A 24,939-nucleotide genomic window follows, 5' to 3' on the forward strand; every position below is an offset into this window, starting at 1 on the left:
GAAAAATTGATACAGTCATTTCTTTGGCTTATATTATTGTGGTTTAGGTTAGACAGGACTGATTGAAGAACTAAAAGGTTCTCTGTCATTTTCTTTTGAAACTGAGAGCTTAATTTGAAAGAATAAAGCTGTCTTACGATTGTAAAATTATATCCTGCAGTAGGTTTTAAAAGGTTGTGTGATTTTCTTTTCTTCCTATATTGCCAAGATTTTGCTTTAGAATGGCCCACAGGTAGAATTTCTAGGGGATCTTAGAGCACAGCCACTGGTTCTTTGCTTTTAAAAAATGCCAACAATTTGTGTGTGAAAATAAATGATTAAGAATGATCTAATATTTTTGTGGTTCCAAGACATTTTAAAAATACATTCACAAAGTTTATTTAATTTATTCATATCAGCAGGGATTTTTCCCCCTGGTGTTAGAAGAAATGAAACATAGATTCAAACATCACAAATCATATATACCGTATTTTTCGGACCATAAGACGCACTTTTTTCCCCCCAGAAGTGGGGGGGAAAAGTCCCTGCGGCTTATGGTCCAAATATAGCCTACACATATACAAAAAAAAAGTTTTTTTACTTGCCCGGCTCTGTGTGGTCTCTGTGTGCTTGCCCAGCTCTAAAATGGTTCTAAATACTGTTTACTTTACAGGGTTGATTACATGTGTTTATGACTGTGATGTTGGGTTTTAATGCACATAAAATATTTTAGGACACTATTTGTTTCAGAATCTTTTTTTCTTCATTTCCCTTCTCTAAAAACTGGTGTGTCTTATGGTCCGGTGCGTCTTATGGTCCGAAAAATATGGTAACAAAGAGGTAATATGCAAATTGACTATCACACCCTCACAAGCAGGCTGCTTGAGGCAACCAGGCCAGCAGGGGGGTTAGTGAGAGATGACCAAACAACTGAACAGCAGGCTGCATGGGGTTACCAGGCCAGTGGGGGGAGGAGGGGAAGGAGGAGGCTGTGAGGGGCAGCAGGGGTTGGGGGCAGTTAAGGGTGATCAGGCCAGCAGAGAGGGGAAGTTGAGGGTGACCAGGTCAGTGGTGATGAGAGGTGGGGGAGAGGCAGAAAGAGGTGACTAGGCTGGAAGGGGGAGCAGTTAGGAGCGACCAGGCTATCAGGGAGGGAGCAGTTGGGGGCAATTTGTCTGGCAGTGGCAGGGCACTTAGGGGTGACCAGACCAGCAGAGGGGGCAGTTAGGGGCAACTAGGCAGGCAGATGAGCGATTAGGAGCCAGTGGTCCAGGATTGTGAGAGGGATGTCCAACTGCTAGACATCCCCTGAGGGGTCCTGGATTGAAGAGGGTACAGGCTGGACTGAGGGGACCCTCCTGCATGAATTTCATGCACTGGGCTTCTGATATATATATGTGTGTGTGTGTGTGTGTGTGTGTGTGTGTGTGTGTGTGTGTGTGTATCATAACCAAGAAAGAAATCCAAGTCTATTAGGTCTTAGTGTGGTGCTATTGTTACTTAAGTATAATTTCCCCAATTCTGTATACTATAGCATAACTAATATCTACAAATGAAACTGTGATACTTCTATTTATATAATTAGCCCTAATTATTTTTTACCATGCCAGTGTGTCATTTTATGGAAATTTAGGTTTCACATTGCATCATCCTTCATTCCTGCACTTAACAAATACCTGCCAAGCATCTCCTAAGTATATGCAGAAACTAAATGAAGTCCATGACAGGTTCTTAATTCAGAGAGCTTGTAGTCTAATGGGGTGATAGACAAGCAGATCAATGGTTAGAGCGTGATCTGCAAACTGCAGCTTGCGAGCCACATGCAGCTCTTTGGCCCCTTGAGTGTGGCTCTTCCACAAAATACCATGTGCAGGCACACATGTACAGTGCAATTGAAACTTTGTAGCTCATGCGCAGAAGTCAGTTTTTGTCTCTCAAAAGAAATTTCAATCATTGTATTTGGCTCTGTTGACTAATGAGTTTGCTGACCACTGGGTTAGAGGACAGAAAGCTAATAGCTGAGTAGAGATAGGCAGGTGAGGAATTTCAGAAGAGAGAGACATTTAAGTTCAACAGAGAGGCCAGCTTCCTGAATTGAGGAGTTTGCTAGATAAAAAGCATCTTTGACATTTCAGAGAAGTAAAAGTAGGGAGTGCCTCACAGAGCATAATATAGGATACATCATTTTCCAACTGCTTTTCTTTGAAATGTGAAGCCCTGGAGGAACTCCCCAATTTGGATAAAAACTGGTTGTGCACCAAATAAATTGGAGTACTGCTGAATATATTGCTCCATGTAAGAGAGACATAACAGGTCACATGCTAGAGGCTCTGCACAATAGTTAATATTTAACTCTGGTCCCAAAATTCTTTGATCACCAGAATCCTTCCATTCCTACATTACTAGCCTACTGAACATAGTTTAGGAAATGCTTTAATAAATATAAGTAAATACACAGGCTAACAAGATGGATGTGGACATAAAATTATCAGATGGGGCAAGAGAGATACACAGCTGGTTCATTTAAGGCCTTATGAAATAAGCTAGTGAGTTTCAAGTTTATCCTAAAAGCTATGGGGAACTACTGTTTTAATCAAGGGTATTCATATCATCACACCATCAGATTTGTGCCTTAATAGTTTCTTTAGCAGCAATTCAACCGGTAGATTTATGACAAGTTCAGCTGCTGCTACAGTCAAATGGGTGAATAATGAAGAGAATAAAACCATGAGAATGGAGAGGGAAGAATGGAGTTGAAAGATATTAAGCATTTTCAAAATTGAGGAGCTGTGTGATATACTCAATGTGAAGGCTAAGTTAAAAAAAAAAAAAAAGACTATCAAGAGTGATTCTATTTTTGTTTGTTTTGTTTAAATAAGAATATGTTCGTACCATTTACCAAGCTATTGGTTACAGGAAAAAGAACAGGTTTTCTAGGAGAGATGCTGAGTTCTCTGTTGGACATTTTGTGTTAAAGGTACTCTTACAATCTTCAGCAGTCTAGGGAAGCTCTGTAATTGGCAGGCAATTGGTTGTGTGTATCTGAGGATCAGCAGAGCTGTAGGAGAGAGATGAATCACTAGGAACCATCATCATGTTTGAAATAGTTGTAGCTGAATAGGGAAAAACCCAGCAGTCATATCTAGAATAAGATGATCCAAAACCCTGGAGCAAACAGCAATATTGAAGTGATATAGTAATGGAAGACACTACAAATGGGGCTGAAACAAAATAAACAGAGAAAGGAGAAAAAAAATGAATTTTCAGTAGATCAAACTGGAGACAGAGTGAGCAATTAGGTTCAATAATTGTCCAGGCCGGAGATGAATGATGGCTTCAAATAAGTGTTGCAGTGTGATATGACACCAGGGAAATGCAAAATAAATCCCCAATGTGATAGTACTGTACAGTTATTAAAATGCCTAAAATGAAAAAGACTGACATACCCAAGGATGTAGAGCAGCAGGAACTTTTACACACTGCTGATGAGGATGTAAAATGGTACAGCCACATTAGAAAACAGGTTGGCAAATTCTTAAAAGGCTAAAGACACACCTACCATATGAACTGGGCATTCCACTCCTAAATATTTCCCAAGACATATGAAGGCATATTGTCACATAAAGACGTGTACCAGAATGTTCAGCACTTGTATTTGTGATGCTCAAAAAATCAGAAAACAACTTAAACATCCATCAACAGGTGAATGTATATACTAATTGTTGCATGCCCACACATGGAATAATATTTAGCAATAAAATGATAAAACTTTAATATGCACATAGCATGGTTGAATATCAAAATAATCTGGCTGAAAGAAAGCATACAAGTAAGAGAGCATTCATGTAAATTTATATAGAAAATGCAAAACTAACCTATAGTTTCAGAAAGCAGATAGAGGCTACTTGTGGGTGGGGTAATATAGGGAGGAACAGGAAGGAAGGATGGCAAAGAGGCATAAAGAATCATTTGGGTGATGGATATGTTCATTCCTCTGATTGTGGTGATATGGATTTCATGGATATATATATATATATGCATATCTCAAAAATTTTTACACTTTAATATATATACCTTAAAAATAGGCAAATTATACTATGTCAATTCTACTTTGGTAAAACTGTTTTTAAAATAGGACAGATATTAGAGTTATTTAAGAGCTGAAATTAATAGGACTTTTTTGTTTTTCTTTATTGATTAAGGTATTACATAAGTGTCCTTATCACCCCATTGCCCTCCACACACCCCCACTCATGCCCTCACCCCCCTGGTGTCTATGTCCATTGGTTAGGCTTATATGCATGCATACAAGTCCTTTTGTTGATCTCTCCTCCTTACCCCTACCCTCCCCTACCTTCTCTCTGAGGTTTGATGGTCTTATAGATGCTTTTCTGTCTCTGGATCTGTTTTTGTTCATCAGTTTATGTTGTTCATTATATCCCATCAATGAGTGAGATCATATGATATTTATTTTTCTCTGACTGGCTTGTTTCGCTTAGCATGCTCTCCAGTTCCATCCATGCTGTTGCAAATGGTAAGAATTTCTTCTTTTTTACAGCAGTATAGTATTCCATTGTGTAGATGTGCCACAGTTTTTTTATCCACTCATCTGCTGATGGGCACTTAGGCTGTTTCCAAATCTTAGCTATGGTAAATTGTGCTGATGAACATGAAAGTGCATATATCCTGTCTGATTGGTGCTTCTAGTTCCTTGGAATATATTCCTAGAAGTGGGATCACTGGGTCAAATGGGAGCTCCATTTCTAGTTTTTTGAGGAAACTAGTAGGACTGTTTTGATTCATGAGGAGAAAGTCAGGATAAGTATAATTTAGAAGATTGAATGGGGGTTATAGTGTCACCAAATAAAACAAATCATTCAGATTTGGGAGTAAAAAGATCATCATTTTTATTTGGAATATGTTTTGTTTTTTGTTTTTTGTTTTTTAAGTATTGAAAAGGTATACAGATGACGATGCCTCACCTGTTGAAGGTGGATTTGTAGGCAAAAATCAAGTTTGGGTATATATTTGAGTTGTCATCATATAGCAGCAGATATAAATTTGAGGTTCCCCTAATAGTAACACCTAAGAAGTGGCCAAATGAAGGCACATTGGGAAACATGAACACTTCAGAAGTGTTTAAAAAAAAAAAATAGGTCTGGGATGGAGACTGAGAATGAAGTTGGAAATGGTAAAGAAGCAGGAGAATTTGGCATAGTGGAAGCCAAAAGAGGAAACTTCCCAGAAGGAAGGAGATGTTAACAATATCAGATACTGTGTAGATGTGGACCAAGATTAGGACAAAAGGACCCCATTGGGTTTGAATGTAGGGAGGTCACTTGGATTTTGGCAAGATCACATCCCACAGGTAGAGTAGAAATAGGAACTCAAACAAGGCGCCAGATGTGTGGGTCATTGCCCCTGTTCAGTAACCAGATTAGTTATTTTACATGAATTCCTCTCAACTAGTTGTTAAAAGTACTATCCCTTAACATTCAAATGCTTCCTTCAGTAGGCATTCCCCACCTTCTCTGAGAGACAGAGAAGGTTAATAGAACCACAGTCTACCACCAATGAAAGTTTGCCAGATCCCCCAAATGCATTGAGATGCATACAAGGTTGAGAAAGATCATTTAAATTTATACTGGACTCACAGAGGAGAAAAAAAAAATTACCAAAGAAAAAACAACTCTCTTATAACAACTCAGCATTGACTGTAAAATGCTGGTTAAGCCTTTACTCTGTGTCTAGTAGTTAATAAAACCCTTATTTCCCCGCTTACCCATAAATGATGTCTGAACTCGTCAACACTGAAATTATATGTTAATAGCTATCCTGTGCAGGAAAGAAATAGGGCAAACATTTGGTTGCAGTAACCATTTCATTGCTATCGCTCATGGAGGATAGAGGAAAGCCTTGCCTTTAAATCAGTAAAAATATGCCGTCTTATGTCTCTCCACCGGAGTTAATGCTCGGGCCAGTGAGTTTCAACTCAATTGTATTTCTGCTCCTTAATCAGTTTTTCTTAAAATGTCTTCTAAAAATGTATATATTCACTCAGGGATAAGGAGGAAAACTACCTCCAGTCACTGGCTTGCCTGAGATAGAGGCAGAATCTCATTTTCACAGACACTATTAGAATATGTTCCAGGTCTGTAGAAAGAGGCTATTTTTATGTTCCAGTCAACAGCCTCATTGGAAAACATCTTTGCAGAGTTGAATCAAAAGGAATATGTGAGGAAAAGTTTTGAAAACAATTATTTGTTTGTTTGTTTGTTTGTTTGTTTGTTTATTTTAGCCACTAGTCAGGTCAAAAACAGATGTGTGTATGAAATGTATATGTATATAAAAATAGTTAAATTTTAAAATCTTAATTTGCTAAATATTTTTAACAAGACCGTTATTTTTTTAGGGTTTGTTGTTGTTTGTATGTTTTTACAAAACTCTGCTTTGAGCATTTGAGTTCTTCCTAAGTTTTATTTTATTTTGGCCATTTTGAAAGGCAATTGTTTGGTTTTATCAAAGATATTTCTGTTTGGATGGAAGAACAACAGATACAATGGAATTTGGAGGTTGATATTTTGTTTCCCAAAGAACACTATTCTAAAGGATGAGGGGTTGAGGGAAAACAATAATGTTCCCTGGTCAAATAAATGTAGAAAATACTTCTGGCTCTGTGTCCCCGTTGGAGCATTACCTTGCTTATCAGCATGTTAAAAGAACTGGGTAGACATAAAACCAAGATATATGTTTAATTTTTCCTAATCCTGTGTTTATCACATTTATTTGAACCAGGAACATTCAAGAAACTAGCTTCCTAAAGAACAAATGTTTAGAAATGTCATTATAATTCATTTTGTTCAAATCGCCATTTTCAGACCTTTGCTAATTCAGATTGTATATCCAGGAAAAATGAGGAGGACAAACCTGTCATGTTAGTGAACTAATGTCTCAGTATGCATCCAGGAGCCAGAATGTGAAGCAGTCTGGGCCTGAGCAAACACTGTGGTGAGAAACCACATCATCCAGAAAGAGCCTTACTTGACTCTTCAGACTAAAAGGAGAAAATAAGAAAGAAGAGGTTCCCATTCACTTGCTGAACAAAGGGCCTCTCTTTTTTTCCTTTCTGAATCCTTATGCTAATCATATTCAAAATACTTCTAAGGCCTGAGAGAAAAGCAATAAGGCCTGAAGACCGTACCCCTCTCACAACACTCAGCATCCTTCATCTAAAATGTAATTTACAATGAATGTGGACCCCATTACCTTGAAAAACCAATGTTCCCATCTTTCTACATTCGTACACAACCATCCCGTCCACGTGATTTTGTGGATGAAATGAAGCTCCGGGACTTGTGTGGATACTGAAACGTACAGGAGGAGCCACAGATTCTAATTAGATGTTTAATTATTAATTATCTAACTCCTAATTAGATGTTTACCTATTATTAGTTAATTATCTTCGTTTATTTTCTAACTACTTATCTGTATTACAGAAAACTATGTCAGATGTTTATGTGATGATCATTTATCTAAACTTCTGTCTTTTCTATTGATTGATTTGCCTCCATTTGTGCTCAGGATATCATTTTCACACTCTGTGAATAGAATAGTGTATTTTATTGATGTTTTTGTTTCTGCAATTATTCAATATTTGTATAAAGTACAAATGTTTAAGAAAGTCGATGTTAATTTGAGAATCAAAGTAAATTTATCTTTCCCAAGTGACAGTGATGATATATATAGATGTGGTTGGTAAGGCTCAACTAAAAGGTTAAACTTTTCTCTCTTTTACAGCCAACATATCAATTATAGATATAGATACTAACCAGGAGGAGAACATAGCAACTTCATCTTCTGGAAACAACTTTGGTCTTGATTTGAAAGCAGATGACAAAATCTATTTTGGTGGTCTGCCAACATTGAGAAACTTGAGGTAATTTAGTGTATCTTCAGAGCTAAGGATTACTTTTTAATTAAGTAGCCGCCATGCTCACTCAAGTTCCGAAGTTTAATTACAACAGAATGTCATAGAACCTTAGCTGCAGAAAGGCCTAATCATGTTGCATGTTAGAACAACACCGGGACTTAGAAACCAAAGGATTAATTTGATATCTTAGTTAAAAGGATGGAAGGGAATCACTGTTTCCCTATGAAAAGAATTATAGAAAGTAATTAAAGGTGGAAATTACAGTTGAATGTAGATCTCGTGATTGTTCTCCTTGCATATTTCCTGGAGATAATGGCATACTGACATTGCTTAGTGTTCTGAAAATTACTCTGTTCCAGGATGCTGGGAGTGTCACCTATCTTATTGCTCAGCATTAGCATGATAATGGGTATGCGAGCTAATAATGCTAAAGCTATATTAGTTATTCTCATGCCCATGTCCAACTTTTTTTTTTTTTAATTTCACACGATTTAGATTGCAGGATGGGACGATATAATGATCTCATAATTTACTAAGTTCAAAAAATAAATACAAATAACTAAAAAAGTTAGAAAATATTTCATGTGGTACTTGGTTAATTTATTGCTTGTCATAAAAACATCTTATAAGAAATATATATTATGGAGTAATTGGTGCTTAATAAATGTTAAATGAATTTAATTAAAATGGGATAAATTAATCAACAAAAGACCTTATATTCGTAACTCATGGACACAGACAATAGGATGCTGAAGGCCTGAGGCAGTGGAGGGTGGCAGGCTGGAGGGGGTCGATGTGGGAAAAGGGGAACATATGTAATACTTCCAAAAATAAAGAATTATTTATTTTTTAAAAAGAAAAGAAAGAAAATAGGATGAATTATTGTGGTTAAAGATTAAGAGTTCACTAGCAATACATACTAGCATGTTTCTAATTGTTGTATTGCTTTGTTTAGTCTGTTTTTAATGGCTAAACAGTCCTGTTTAGGTTTTACTATTCTACAAAGACATCTTACAGTTGGAAAGATATAAGAATAACTGAATGTATGGTGGTCAATTGTTTGTTTACATATTGTACAAATGGGCAATGGAACTTCAGTCTCATTTTATGATAGCTAGCATGCAGACCAAGGCTTATGCTTTTCCCTGTATCGAAACTCACAAACAAGGCAACTGTGTAATTACCAGTCTTCCAACAGTACAACTTGATAAGCTTTGTGGTACAAATAAACTGGTTCCTCAGACATCTATATTATAAGGTTTTTGTGTCTGGTCAGAAACATCCTTGCAGAGCAAATGTATTTGAATAGTGTCATAGTTATTAGTCATTCAACAAGTGTTGGTTGAGCATCCACTATAGCATAGCAACATTTGTGCATTTTTCTACTCATAAAATTGCGTACATTAAAAATTTATATTTCAAAATATGAATTTTCTAAGAGAATAGTATGGGAAATGGTCATCTTTGGATTCTAATTATACTCTGGTCAAGGGCATAAGTCTGTTTTCTGTTCTGATAGTTTTTAAATTCCTTTCCTTTGAAGATCCCTGTGAGATGCTTTTAAGAAAGATTTAAGATTAAAGTTTATATTACTAACTGAAAATGCAATTATAAGTAAATTGTGTTCTTTTTTTTTTTTTTTTCTTCTCTTTCCTTTGACCTAGTATGAAAGCAAGGTAAACTTTACATTTATGCATGACTTCTTCAAGTGCATGGGTTGGGTAAATGTGGCTTCTTAGATAAAACCTCAGTGCAGAAGCAGAGCGACAGCTTTACTCATGGTATATTTCATGAGCAAGTAGTGCATTCTGAGATAGTTCTCATGCTGCTCTTTGCTCACAAAGACGCTACTGCTTACCCACCATCAACTGAGCTACAACTGGACTTGTTTTCACCAGCCAGGATGATGGGATTTGCTCTGCTTATTTGTTCAACCGCCGGCGCACAGCGCCCCCTGGTGCCCACAGTCAGCAGCGCACGCACAAAAGGCAGCTAGCTGGTCAGGTTTATGGGTAGTATCTAGCTCTGGGGAAGAGTCAAAGCAGTCTCTTGAGTTGACCCCAGACTCTTAGTCTCTCCAGTACCACGCTGTCTGCTGGACAATCAGCCCGTGCTCCCACATGCTTAGCACTGCCTTGTTGCTTTTTGCCAGCCTGCAAATATGCCAACGTTTACACGGCCCTTGCACCTCTTGGCAAAGCTGCTTATGTATTGCCATGTTTACTTAGAATTAGTTCTGGAGCCGGATAAAAGGAATCCCTGGAAATAGTGTTTACTAGCATTAATGGTGAGGATGTTTGTGAGCAGTCCCCTTAGCTTCTCAGGAGCATTTTAATTCCTGTTTGCAGAGAGGCGGTAGCATGAAAGCTGTTAGCAGCAGCCCCTGTCAGTGGCCAGTCAAACCCCGGAGAGAAGAAGGCTGGCTCATGCTGGCTAGAACTCAAAACTTGGCATTTCAGAGCTGAACGGTGCCGCCTTTCTGAAAAGAAGATAATGAAGCTGAACTGATTGATCCAAGAAATGTTGAGGCAAATTCTAGACTTTTAATTCCAAAAGTAAACATGTAGAAATGAAAGTGTAAAAATGAGCAATCCAAGTTGTTTTATGAAGATGCGGGAATGAGACCAGTGGAGCTGTGTGCTGAGATGGCTAAACCGCAAAGGCTGGTGTTCAGTGGAAATGCACGCTAATAAAACTCCGGAATGACACCATGTCGCTTTGTAATTTTGCCTTTGAGGCAAACAGACGAAACAGAGGCCTATGGTTACCATTAGAAGTCTGATCAACATACGTGATGGTTTATCCCCTGAGATGTTCATGATATTGAGCTTGCTAAATCAGTGCATTTTGAAATGGTTCTTTGTATAGGAGTGATTTTCTTTGTTGATAAGACCTCTGAAAACCGGTTATAATCAGTCTCCCTCCAAAGGGGAAATAAGGAAACAAATGAACATTGCCAACGAAACTAATCCATTTTCTCTCTTTATACAATAAGAACATAAGCAAGGTCCTCACCCTCCAGTTGGGCATGTTCCACATAATAAGCAACTAACTGAACAGAGGGGAAAACCTTAGGAACAAGGGGAAATGATCAAAAGAAATAAAGCAGTTCCAAAGAGAGAGAGAAACCAGAGCAAATACCTGGCATGACATATATCACCTGATCTACACTACCTGGTTCTGTTTTACTTCTCTGCCTATTTTTCCTCATGCCCATTTGTTTTTAATAAAGATTTTTTTTTTAAAAGGAAATCATAGGACCTAATATGTTTTAATGTTGAATGGATGCTTTTATAGATACATAAACTTATTCTTTTTTTATTATTATTACTGTAGACCTGCACCATGCAATATGGTGACCACTAACCACAGTGGCTATTGAACTGTAAATTAAATAGAATTAAATAATGATATTCAGTTTCTCATTCACGTAAGCTACATTTCAAGTGCTAATAACGACAGGTGGCTGGTAACTGACTGACCAATGCAGAACAGAGTGCTTCCAGCATCACAGACAGTCCTATTGGCCAGCACGGCTATAGGCTAAGTCAAGAAGTTTCATTGTTTTTTGACATACTACTAATTGTATTGAGCACTTGCTGTGCACTAGCATCTTTGTCCCTTTTTTTAAAGTAGTAAGCTAAAGGTAAACATCCAGGTGTCATCTGGGTATAGAATCCATTTTCAACTTCACTGGAAAAAAATCATAGAAGGCTTTGTGCTTTTTGTTATTGTTTCAATGTAGAAAAGAACTTTGGGATCAGTTTGCAAAACCAACTTTTAAGTGTCTTTTTTTAAGACTATGTGATCCAAAGAATGTTTCTTAATCTTTTAGCTAAAAAGCATTCAAGACAAATATAATGTTTTCTTACTCTTTAGGTACACCCCCACCACTAAAAAAAAAAATGTATCAATGAAAGATTTTTTTTTTTTTAATAAATGCTTCCAGATTTTTCTTCCTAAATTTTGAGCAATATTTTATTTAGCTTTTTTGGTTATGTGGTTTGATTATGCCACTTACACAACTGTCTGCTCTTTGGTGAAGAAAGAAATGCAGTTCATTATGCATAAGAAAAACATAAGAAGTCAGTTCATTCCTGTACCTTGTGCTATTTAAAGGCCATGGGTAAGATTACTTTTCAAAAGGAGGGGAAGACTGATTACATAAAGATTGCTTCTCAGGATGGTGTTAACATCCACTTACTCCAACCAGTAGAAAGAGGAAGCGTGGTTTGTGAAGCACACATACGCGTGTGTACACGGTTTGACAGACAAGCGCCTGCCTGTGCATCAGTTTGCTCTACTGGCTTGTGTCCTGTAGTCACAGACGCTACACTGCCCTCGCCCTAATAATGCTGCCTTTGTTTCCCATGTAACTTTTCAACAGGCCAGAAGTAAATTTGAAGAAATACTCTGGCTGCCTCAAAGACATTGAGATTTCAAGAACTCCATATAATATCCTCAGCAGCCCTGATTATGTTGGTGTTACCAAAGGATGTTTGCTGGAGGTTGGTTTGTTTTTAATTGGCTTCCTAAGTACATTCATATCAGATTTCACTTACTTGGTTTGGATGCTCTTTATAGGGACCAACCCCTTGTTAATGTGTTTTAAATTCCTACTGACCCTCGTCTTATCTGTGTGTAGATGGTAAAGCAAGATTGAATCACTTCTATAAATAACTGTAATCAACTGAGTTTAGGAGATGATATTATGCAGTCCCTAAATTGTGAGCCAATTTCCCACATATCTATACTTCAGATAATGTACTTTTAGCATTAATCTCTTTTCTGGTTCTTTCTTCATGTCCAATGCTACTTTCCCCTTTTCCTAATTTTTGTCATCTATTTTAGATTTATTTTATCTCTATGTGTTGAATACAGCTTGTCTGGAGTGTCTTAGGAGCTTACACAAAAAGCTAGTAATAATTTATGCCATCATCATTAGTGCATCGCATCTTAACTGCAGCTTGGAAGTCAAACCTCCTTTTCTTTGAAAATGGCACAGACTGGAAATAGCCAAAAGTCTTTATCTTTGACATGACTGCATGTTATCAGCCACCTTCAGTGTCTTTTCTTTGTTGCCAAAGCAGCCCAGCAGCCCCTTGATTCCACTTGACCATTCTGCCCTGATTTCCAATTGGTGCTAACCCATAGGAGAGAGAAACACAGGTCCCAGCTCAGCTCTCTTAAAATATCTACAAGCAAGAGGCCAACAGTCATTAGCAAATATTAGTAAGAATTTTATGGGAATTCTAAAAGTGATGAGCTTGTTTGCCAAAACAGTTAAATATGTCATTCTTAAAAAATTTTAATTGCCCTGATATAACACATTATTCATTCAAGCTGCTTCCTCCAATTAAAGTTATTTTAAAGCATTATGATGGGAAATGAAGAGAGAACAGGGGGAAAAAAGAGAAGAAAATAGATGCATCACAGAGCCATAAGGTTTAAAGTCTGGAACAGAATCTTCAGGGTCTTCGTTGTACATAGAGATAGGCTCCAATTTGCAATTAGCTATTGACATCCATCCTGAGAAGCTTGGGAATAAGGAGAAAGGAGATGCATACAGGATTGAATTTCTAAGAATCCATACCGGCCTCTTAAAGTCTTTCTGAGAGTTTTAATCTTCCAAAGCCTAAGTCTCATTCACATGCAGAAGATATATACATGAGGATGGGAAACTGTCAAGAAAATGAATGGCTTATATGTGTGGAAATGATGATTCTGTAAAGGCACTTTTCAGTAACTGGGAATTATTTTGCACCTAAAATATGAGGTAGAAATTGGATGTGGATAAATATTGAAAAGTCTGCACAGTAGTTTCAGCTGAACTATCCAAAACTCTATGTTTTGAAAATTGACATAGAAAATAGATTATATATTTTACAATACCTGTGTTGCTTCACTGGAACTGAAATACTGAAGGATAAATACTCTGCCTTAAAGGATTCCTTACTTTTACTCCAGCAAAATACAGGACTTTCAAGATGAGCATGTTAAGCACTCTAATTGCCCAAAGTCCTGGGCTTGCTTAAATAAGTCCTAACATATTCATAAAGGGAATTCCTCCTGCCATTAAAAATGATGATTAGCCCTGGCCAATGTGGCTCGATTGGTTGGGTGTTGTCCCATGCACCGAGAGGTTGCTGGCTTGACTCCGGTCAGGGCACATGCCCGAGTCACAGGCTCAATCCCCACTGGGGGGCGATCAATGATTGTCTCTCATTAATGATATTTCTCTCTCTCTCTCCCTTCTTCTCTGAAATCAATAAAAGCATGCTTAATAATAATAATAATCTTTTCTATTTTATATCAAAATTTCTAGAATAAAATAGGCAAGAATTTTTATTTTAACCCAAACTGCTCAGAAATTTTAAGTTAGAGCGAGATATGGGATTTCTTCAGTTGCTCTTAAGCTCTCTATGTGACTGTGGGTCTTCCTGCTTTCAAAAATGACCATAACATTGTATGTACTGAGGAGAGTGCCTGAAACAGATGGATTAATTTACATTTTCTTTCCTTTCACCCACAGAATGTTCACACGGTTAGCTTCCCCAAGCCTGGCTATGTGGAGCTGGCCCCTGTGCCCATCAATGTGGGAACTGAAATCAACCTGTCCTTCAGCACTAAGAACGAGTCTGGGATCATCCTCCTGGGAAGTGGAGGGGCACTTCGGAGAAAACGAAGGCAGACTGGACAGGTATCCTCACACCTAGTTAACAATTCGTTTTCCCTAATGCTTGTATAAAACAATTGGTTTATAAAGAGATTAGTGAGGCATCTGAGGTTTATAAATCGCACTTATATTTTTATATTTGCATCATTTCCACTATCATCTTCTTAGGACAATTATTTCTACTATTATTTTCCTATGGATCAATTCCAGGTGTAGTCATGCTTATATTTGCACCTGTGTTTCATACGGGTTTATCATATGCATATATAAAAAGGGAAAGCTTAAGATATATTCAGGTGATACTAAATCTTCTCTTGTCTCTAAGTCCAGGTCCTTATCAGATCTGTAGCTACCCATCTCGGGTCCCTTAAATTTAAATTTCTTCTGGGATTAGTTTCCTACTTTCATTAGCCAACACGATGCAGTCCATTGGAGCCTAACCTGCTTTGAATAGCCATTTCACAGAAGAAGAAACGGGAATAACCCAAAAACCTATTTTATAAAAGTTCAACCTCAGCTGTAATGGGAGAAATGCAATTTCAGACCACACTGGACTTTATACCCGCTAGATTGGTAAAACACTTAGAAATATGATAATACCAAGTATTAGCTAGATATGGATCAAAGGGAATCCTTAATCACACTGGTGGAAAGAGTAGATTGTTACAGCCACTTTGGAAAACCATGTGGCACGACCTTGTAAAGTTGAACATGTGCACTCTCTACAAGCCAGCAATTTCACTCCGAGGTCTAGCCCCACATTCTTGCACATGTGCATGGTGAGATGTGAACAAGAATGTTCGTAGAGCATTTTTTTTTTTATAATAGCACGAAAACTAGAAACAACCCAGCTGGAAAACAGATCAACTCTGGCACTTTTGTATTATGGGATAGTAATCAGTATAAAAAAAGGAATAAATTATAACTAACATAATAACATGGATGAATCCTAGAAACTAAATAGAATTTTTTTAAATGCACTATATACTGTATAACATTATTTTTAGAGATTTCTAATAGGTTGGTAATATTAACCAGCATATTGTTTATAGATATACATGTGAATTTTCAAAAATAATTTTTAAAAGCAAGGGAATAAAATCCATGGTAACAAGTTTTGGCCAGGATGTAGAGAAAAGGGAACTTTTATGTACTGTTGGTGAGAATGTAAATTGGTGCAGCCACTACAGAAAACCGTTTGGAGGCTTCTAAAAAAAATGAAAAATAGAACTACCATATGATCCAGCAATCCACTATGGATTTAAACAAAAGGAAGAAAAACACATGAAAAATAAATGCACCCCTATGTTCATTGCAGCATTATTTATAATAGCCAAGATATAAAAGCAAGCTAAGTATTCATCCATAGATGAATAGATAAAGAAGTTGTGGCATATATATATATATATATATATATATATATATATAGTTAGAAAGATATAGATATTCCTGTATATAGATAATCCTATATGTAAGATATTCCTACTTTATATATGTAGATATTCTTATTATATATATTCCTATAATATATATATTCCTATAATGTGTGTATAGATATAGATAGATATATAGATATAGATATAGATATAGATATAGATATAGATATAGATATAGATATATAGATGTGTGTGTGTGTATACATATGAAATTTTATCTTTTCCATGGATGGAACTTGAGGACATCATGTTAAGTGAAATAAGTCAGAAAGACAAATACTTTATGATCTCACACATATGCTGAATCTAAAAAAACAAAACAATGAGCTCATAGATACAGAGAACAGATTTGTGGTTGCCAGAGGCAGGGTGTGCAGGGTAGGTGAAATAGATGAGGGGGGGTCCAAAGATACCTACTTCCAGTTATAAAACAAATTAGTGCCCCAGTGCACAAAATTCATGCATGGAGGGAGGGGGATGTCCCTCAGCCTAGCCTGCACCCTCTCCAACCTGGAACCCTTTGGGGGATGTCCAACTGCCACAGCGTTCAGGCCTAAATGGACAGTCAGACATCCCTCTCACAATCCGGGACCACTGGCTCCTAACCACTCACCTGCCTGCCTGCCTGATTGCCCCTAACCACTCTGCCTGCCAGCCTACTTTGCCCAACTGCCCCCCCACCAGCCTTCTCACTCCCAACTGTCCCTCCCTCTGCTGCCCTGATCATCCCCAACTGCCCCAGCTGCCAGCCTGCTTGCCCCCAATTACCCACCCCCACCAGCTTGCTTGCCCCCAACTGGCCCCTGCCAGCCTGCTTGCCCCCAACTGCCCACCCACCGGCCTAACACCCCCAACTGCCTCTTCCCTTCTGGCCTGATCACCCATTACTGCCTCTGCCTCAGCCCTACCACCATAGCTTTGTCTGGAAGGTCTCCCAGTCTAATAGCATATTACCCTTTTATTAGTATAGATAAGCCATGTAGATGTAATGTACAACATGGTGTCTATAGTTAGTGATACTGTATCACATATTTGAAAGTTGCTAAGGAAGTGGATCTTAAAAGTTCTCATCAGCTCTAACTTGTTTGGCTCAATGGATAGAACATCAGCCTGTAGACTGTGGGCTAAAGGGTCCTGGGTTCAATTCCAGTCAAGGGCACATGCCAGAGTTTCAGGCTCGACCCCCAGGAGGGAGTGTGCAGGAAGCAGCCGATAAATGATTCTCTCTCATCATTGATGTTTTTTTCTCTCTCTTCCTTTCTCAAATCAATAAAAATATATTTTAAAAAATAATTCTCATCACACACAAAAATTCTATACCTCTATATGGCGATGGATGTTCACTGTACCTATTGCGGTGATCATTTCAAGTACAGTGTATACAAATATCGTCAATATGTTGTATACCTGAAACAAGTATAATGTTGTATGTCAGTTACTCCTCATTAAAAACAAAGAAGAGGAAGAGGAAGTGGTCTCTAAGCACAGGCCCGAGGAAAGGCCTGTGAGAACGCCATGATAGGTGGCTGTTCCTGAACCAGGAATTGGGTTCTCACACATCATGACCATGTGGTGCCTGACCTCAAACTACAGCCTCTAGAACCTTGAGAAAATACACTTCTATATTTTAAGCCAAACAATAAAAATAACAGCTTTTAAAAAGCAAGGGAATAAAATTCATGTTAGGGGTTACCTCTCCATCAGGGAAGCTGGGAAATGGGATTGGACAGAATCTCAGAGGAGGGGCAAAAGTACTGCTTTTCAATCTAAGTGGTAGATTTTCAGGTATTCGTTGAATTCTAAGTTGTGATGTGTGTCCCTTGCATTGTGAGAAATATATCAAATAGTCATAATAAAAACAGTTTTTGAAGAGTAGAGGGAGAAAAAAAGGTGTTAAGCACTAAATACATAAGAATGTAAGTGCACTCCTAAATTCTTTATCTTTTAATCCTGAAAAATAAAATTCTTTCCTCACTACTCCAAATCATAAGCTAGTTGTAATAAGAGGACCAGATAAAACATTCTGAAATAGACTTCCACTGAAGGACATTTGTCAAATATTTAAGCACCAACTGTTGGTCCACATTTCTCCTCAACAAGGACTAAATAAATGGACTTGAATCACCAGCTTCCAGGATAGTTCTTAAAAGAGAACAGGATGCTATTAAAACAACTTAAATTATTAATGACTATACTACAGAGTAGATTAGAAGTCACATGTTAATGATCCAACATTTTAGTGATAATGAATATTTAGCTGTTAAAAGCTCATTGCAAATGCTATCTGAAAGAGGAAACAAGGTTAAATATTCCTGTCTGTTGTAGAAGCAATGCTGGCTGCATTGACATACTTCATGTTTTTCCAAGCTAACAGTCTTGATACGCATAGAGTTGTCTGTGATTATGTTCTGCTAAAGGAGTTTGAGAGTAATTGAGTGAGTCGTTTGCAATGGCCCTTTGATGGATGGTGAGTGCTGATCCAATCCGCTGGCCATTTTGTGTTGGACACACAGCGTAGAGACAACGTGGTCCTCCGTGGAGACCCGTTGTGAGGTCACACCATGTCCACCGCCACAGGTGACTCGTGGAGGACCGAGTGACAGGTGTGCAGCAAGTGCCCGGCTCCACAAGAAAGGGAGCACATGTGGCCTCAGCTTTAGGGGACTGGGGCTGCATTCAAGCTCCCTGGGGTTCCTAATCTGATCTCGAAGCCATCCTGGTTGCTATAGCAACGGCAGCCAGAAGAAAGCAGGCATGTTTGTGGATGGAAAAAATTGTCTCCCTCCTTCCTACATGAGGGAGACAAGTTACATATGGATGATAGCAATCTCTTCCAGGAGCTCAGGGTACACGTTGAAGTCTAAACACTCGAAATGCCATAAGGTTGGGAGTCAGACCAGGTTTCCAGGACCCGGCTGTCCACTTGGGAACAGAAAGGAGAGGGGGTTTGGTCGGCACCCTTTGTTTCCTGGCGGGTTCTGTGAGTTAGAGACCCACAGCCCGCAGACCCGACGCGGTCTGCATCGCAAATCAGCTTTGCAGAGATTTCGACATTCGTACACCCCCTCTGCACATCACCTGGCAGGCAGACACGGTAAATGATTAAAAAGCTGTTTCCAGCTGCTTTCAGTACCGTTGCTTAAGAAAATATTGAGTCTTCACTTCTCGGATGAGATCTCAGAGCAGATGAATCTGCCCCCCTGTCAGGGAACTTCTAACGCTAAGCCAAGGTTGGGATTCCCCTTTAACCTCGGACCACCGTTTGCATTTCAGGCCTACTATGCGATCTTCCTGAACAAGGGCCGCCTGGAAGTGCATCTCTCCACGGGCGCGCGGATAATGAGGAAAATTGTTGTCAGACCGGAGCCGAGCCTGTTTCACGACGGGAGGGAACATTCCGTTCACGTGGAGAGAACCAGAGGGTAACAATCGCCCCGGGAACCTCCTGCCTTACTAACACGCACCCTCTGCAGCGCCGGCCCCGGCTGGGCCCCTGTGTGCACGGGCGTGCAATGCATTGCCCAAAACTCTCCAGTAGCTCCCTTTCTTCTCTACCTTTCCTACTCGGAAACCTCATTTTCCTGGGCCCTTAGGAGTTCCACTCTCAACATTTTTATTCTGTGCCATTCTCCTCTCCACCTTGGGAAAAAGCAAATGTATCTTCTGAAGCTGTAGATGAGACAGGTCCTCCCTCCGCACCGCCCGGCTATTCCCTTTTCGAATAAGGTATGCACACAGCGAACCGCAGCCTCCGGCAGCTGCTGTTGCATTCAGGTTCCAAAGCCGTGATGGCAGCTGCTTAGAAACCCCTCACCGATCCCGAACGTGCAGGGGCTGCAGCGCCCACTGAGCACTGCTATGTGCATGCCTCAACCCTGTCCCCCCCGGGGGTTGCGGGGTCCCTGCAGAGTGGCTTCCTGAGAGAGCAGCGTGGAGGGGGGAAGGGAAAGGCAGCTGTCCTGCTATCAGGTGTGGAGGCTGCCTCTGTGGATCCCAGGGAGCCCGTGCTTCCCACCCTGAGTCAGGGAACTGGATACACACAATAATGCTGTAAGCTGACCTCTCAGTGTTTCTGAGATCTGATTCTCAAATTATTTCTTTGGAATTTCCTCATAGTTTCTTTGTTGGGGAAGTCACCTGTGTTTTCCATCCAAATATTTATTACATGACAACTCTGAGTGGTAATTTCTGTAGTAAGACACTTAGAGACAAAGAAAACAGAAACCCGGAGATGTAAGACCTCCAAACCAGCAGTCCGTGTATTAGATTGCAGACATGGAAAGAACCGGAAATCAAATCTGAAACCTGAGAACACAGAAAATACTGTTAAAAGCGACAAAAGTATTTTGTCTGCAGCAATTCAAACAAGAGGCTATTCTATAAAGACCTACATGTTCCAATTATCCTCCTGTGTGGATAAGTATTAACAATTTCTTATCTTTGCCCAGCTTCTTTGACTCAGTGGTTGAGCATCAAGCCATGAACCACCAGGTCATGGTTAGATTCCTGATCAGGGCACAGGCCTGGGTTGCAGGCTCAATCCCTAGTAGGGGCTGTGTGGGAGCCAGCCGATCAATGATCCTCATTGACATTTCTATCTTCCCCTCTTCTTTCCTTTCTCTGAAATCAATAAAAAACATTTTTAAAGGATTTCTTATCTCCTAAGTAAATGATTCAGCTTTCCTTGGCTCACATTTTTGTTATTATATAGAGCCTTAAGTCGTGAGCTGCATTGATGCTAAGCATTCTTCCAGAGTGTCTACTGACTGAGATGTTTAGAAACCATGATTAAGACAAATGAGGGATCAATATTTAGACAGAGTAAAAACTTTTACTAATGTAATAGCCAGATATTGCAGTCATCGTCTCTGAAGAGAAATGCAGACTGAATTTCCTCACTTGGGAATGCTATATGGTACTGAGTTTGCCAGCACATGTCTTCTGCAGCAGATTTCAGGTTCTTTGCCAAACTGTAATCCTTCTCATTGACGGAAGGACTTTTTAGAGGTGTTAACTTTAAATAATTCTAATAAGCAAACACAGATTTCAGGAATATAGTTGACCCCAAATCATCCAAAATGTCTTATTTTGTAGAAAAAGGATTCTGAATTCCCAGGTGCATTGCCATGTTTCACTAAGGTGTCCTTTTAACAGGTGTTTCTTCAAGACGGGCATTTTATTATGCCAACCTCACAGCTGTTGGCCATCAATCCAACCTTTATTTGATTAAGCTGAGTGTATAGTACATCACTGAGAGCGGATCATTCAGTTAATTGGCCATATAAACAAACAGTTTTGCCATTCTCTGTTAATTAAAGGATAATGTATTGGACATATTAGTGCAGTCGCTGAACTCATTGGCATGACAAGGACATATTTGCTATCCTAACGTCTCATTCAACACTCTAAGGTCAAAAACAATCATTGCCTATCCAGTAAGCAAGTGCTACAATTAACTGATTAACCAGAGGTCCCTAATGATCCTAAGACCTCCACCTAAAAACATGTTTAATGCTTCATACCTATGCTATAGCATGTTTTGGCTCAAATATAGACAAAGGCTATGGCCTTTAATTGTTTTAAATGTGTATTAATATCCTTTCATTATGGATGAGGAAATATTAACTAACTTTCCCAAAATCACATAACTAAGCTAGGAGATATATATATATATATATATATATATATATATATATATATATATATATATAAAACTTTAATAGCTCCATCTGTGCTCACCAATTTATTCTTAACACTTTTTTCCTTTTTGTGACCTCAGATATTATTTTGGAAATATTTGTTTTCTCCCAACACTTCTCAGACCATCAATGTCAATTACCATTTCTTTTCCTAGAATCTTAGATAAGATGGTAATTTTAATATCATTTCACAAAATTATCGGACTTTCACCATATTAAGAAGTAAACTTATCAAGATTGTGCTTGGCCTTTTCTCTGGCTTCACCCACCTCTTCCCTTATTCTCTCTTCTTTTCTGTTCCTTCATCTCCAAGAATCTTTCAATCGCTGTAGTACCCAATTCCAAGATACTCCAGTGAGCTCTGATCCTTCTCCTGAGGTACACTGAAATGGCCAGTGATTCTAACTGGAAAAAAAGTTAAACCCTAAGAGTCTGAAATAGAGGCTTAGGCAAGTAGGTTTTCTCTTCTGTGAGAACATTCTTTTGACAGGTATAGGATTAGGCTAAAGACCACTGGATATTTCAGGTATTCAGGACTATGTTGGGTTTTCCAGAATAGGATCATCATTTGGACATGACAACCCAGATATTTCTATCTTACCATCTAAAATAAGTTCAATGAAAAAAAGCTTCAAATTATATTTTTCATGTAAATTATAATATTGGGGCACTTTTCTTAATACCTTCTTCTAATATATGCAATCCAATTGGTGGTGATTTAGAAAAAAACCTTAGACCAATATCCAAACAAACAAGAAATATAAGCTCCAAGAATCAACCATTGAAACTATAAGAAAATACAGCTGACCTATCATAACACACTTTGTAATATAATTTTTATTATACTGGGAGTTTTTTGCACACATAGTAGATCTTCAGTAAAGAGTTGTGGAATAGATACTTGGAAAACAAGAAACATGTCAGAATCATAATGGATATGTTAAGTCTCTCTTTACCAAAGAACAAAAATGATCTAGATTTGATGCTCATAGTGTAAATTCTAAGCAGGAGTTAGCTATATAGTCTTGTAGCAATGCTCTTATTAACTAATATCACCTCAGTGCAATCCCTTAATTTATCTTTTCCACTGCTTGAACTGTGTATTGGTATCTGGCCCACGTTCACACACTAATACTTAATTCCATTCTGTTCCTTCTGAAAACTCATGTCATTCTACATCTCCAAGCTGTGATCTAGTAAGAAATGACCACCACTATGGTCCTTGGGTCAGAACCAGACTGGAGAGTCTATGTCAGAAAGAGGAGAGCCTCTGGCTCTATGAAAATTCTAATCAATAGCAGAGATTTTCTTTCCCAGAACAATGTTCAATAGTAGCTTAAACCCCTCATGAAAACTCTTAGCAACAATGCTGTATCCTGTTGGTTAGAGGATGCTTTTAGCAGAAGAACAGACGGTATTTTGGAAAGGAGAGGAGAGGACTCCTCAGTGAGTGGTTTTCTAAATCTCATAAAACCATCAGCATTCTTAGCAATGAGGTCAAACCTCCTAAACTTTGCCAACACACTCTTTCAGAATTTTGTTTAAAAAAAAACAAAAAAAAACTCTACCATTTCCCCTTATGTTTTCTTTTAAATGAAATTCAACTTGCCTCCTCTATACCCTCCTGAAAAATGACATTTTGAGCTACAATGTAATCAATTTTCTTTCCAGTCTCTTACATTTGGATTGCCCCAATGAGGACCAATTTCGCAGTGCCATTTCAGAGCCTCTTTGCCCTGCCTCATTCTGTCTAGTTCTGTGTGTGGTTTTTACTCCTGATAAAATCAAGTGAGATGATATTTTAGAACTGGGTTTTCTATCTAGGTACCATGGTTTTCTCCCCAGAAATAAAGTATGATTTCATCAATCTGTGTATGATCCTTGGGCTAGTGGCCCACACTGATGACTAATTGCTTCATGCTGACTGGGACTGAAGTTTAAAAACTGCTTCTAGAACAAAAGAAAAGCCCTGGCCATTGTGGCTCAGTTTGTTGGGCATCATCCCATGTACCAAAAGGTCCCCAGTTTGTGGGCACATGACCGAGTTGCAGGCTTGATCCCCAGGAGGCGGTGGCTGATTATCAATATTTCTCTCTCTCTCCTTCTCCATTCCTCTCTCTCTTAAAAAAAAGAACAAAAGAGAAAATGCTTTGGTCATTTTCATGATCAGAACTCTTTGTCTCCTTCTGATTCTTTGCCCCAGGATTCAAGGATGGTGAGTAAGTAGCATGAGGTTCTCAATTAGTAGTGTGTGAGTTATCTCTTGTAAGCAAATTAGGGAAATTAATGAAACAGCCACTCGGGGGGGAAATCATTACAAGGAACAATTAGCTTGGTGTTCTTGAACTGCCTCTTCTATTCAAAAGCCAGCAGCTGCATTCTTTCTAAAATGTCCTGTAAGTGTCTGGTGTTGATTCCTGCAATCTAAGCTCTCAGGAGTACAGTTTGTCCCCTAGCAAGAAGATAACAGCTAGCACAAACCAAGAAATAGCCAAATGAAACGTGACCCCGTGCTGTGCTGAGCCCACCGAGCCTTATCAAATTAGACACTGCTACACAGAACAGAAGCTCACGTGTTGGGCTGTAGACCACTGTTGTCAATGCCACCAGAGGCTAATGTGGTAGCTACACCATTGCCTCCTTTAAGTAAACGCGCAGGGAGAGTTAACGAGGGAGGCAGAGGGATACGAGCCTGAGAAGTGGTATCATTTGTTCAATGTGGAATTCCTAATCATCAACTCTGGGCTCACTTGAAAGCTACTGGAGGGAGGGATGAGGATGAAGTGAAAGAGTTTGGTATTCAATCGCATTGGGCCTTCTGTGTTTTATACTTGTTTCTTTTAAATGTTTTACCAGCATCTTTACTGTTCAAGTTGATGAAGACAGAAGGCATATGCAAAACCTGACGGCAGACCAGCCTATTGAAGTGAAAAAGCTTTTCGTCGGTGGTGCTCCACCTGAATTTCAACCTTCTTCACTCCGAAATATTCCTCCTTTTGAAGGCTGTGTATGGAACCTTGTTATTAACTCTGTGTAAGTGAATCTCCCTGCTACAGTTGTGTGTGTGTGTGTGTGTGTGTGTGTGTGTGTGTGAGAGAGAGAGAGAGAGAGAGAGAGAGAGAGAGAGAGAGAGAGAGAGAGAGAGAGAAGAGAGAATGAGAATCACTGTTGCATCCACACTGTCCAAAACTGGGGGTGAAGAAAACAGTGAAGAGTTTC

General features: G+C 38.9%; 1 protein-coding gene across 6 annotated transcripts in view; it reads left to right on the plus strand.

Annotated features, from left to right (window-relative positions):
- Positions 1-24,939, plus strand: part of LAMA2 (laminin subunit alpha 2) — a 453,474-nt gene that overhangs the window by 409,137 nt on the left and 19,398 nt on the right. For 4 of the 6 annotated variants that reach the window (XM_036413664.2, XM_045573302.1, XM_036413666.2 and 1 more), the window contains 6 exons: positions 7,777-7,915; positions 9,574-9,585; positions 12,297-12,417; positions 14,442-14,609; positions 19,295-19,443; positions 24,577-24,753. In XM_036413664.2, the coding sequence (XP_036269557.1) occupies positions 7,777-7,915; positions 9,574-9,585; positions 12,297-12,417; positions 14,442-14,609; positions 19,295-19,443; positions 24,577-24,753 (766 nt within the window). The remainder of the gene's footprint in view (positions 1-7,776; positions 7,916-9,573; positions 9,586-12,296; positions 12,418-14,441; positions 14,610-19,294; positions 19,444-24,576; positions 24,754-24,939) is intronic. The other 2 variants (XM_036413665.2, XM_036413667.2) reach the window with 1 other exon arrangement.

This window comes from Pipistrellus kuhlii, unplaced genomic scaffold (genome assembly GCF_014108245.1).
Source record: "Pipistrellus kuhlii isolate mPipKuh1 unplaced genomic scaffold, mPipKuh1.p scaffold_m20_p_5, whole genome shotgun sequence".
In the NCBI taxonomy this organism is placed as follows: domain Eukaryota; kingdom Metazoa; phylum Chordata; class Mammalia; order Chiroptera; family Vespertilionidae; genus Pipistrellus; species Pipistrellus kuhlii.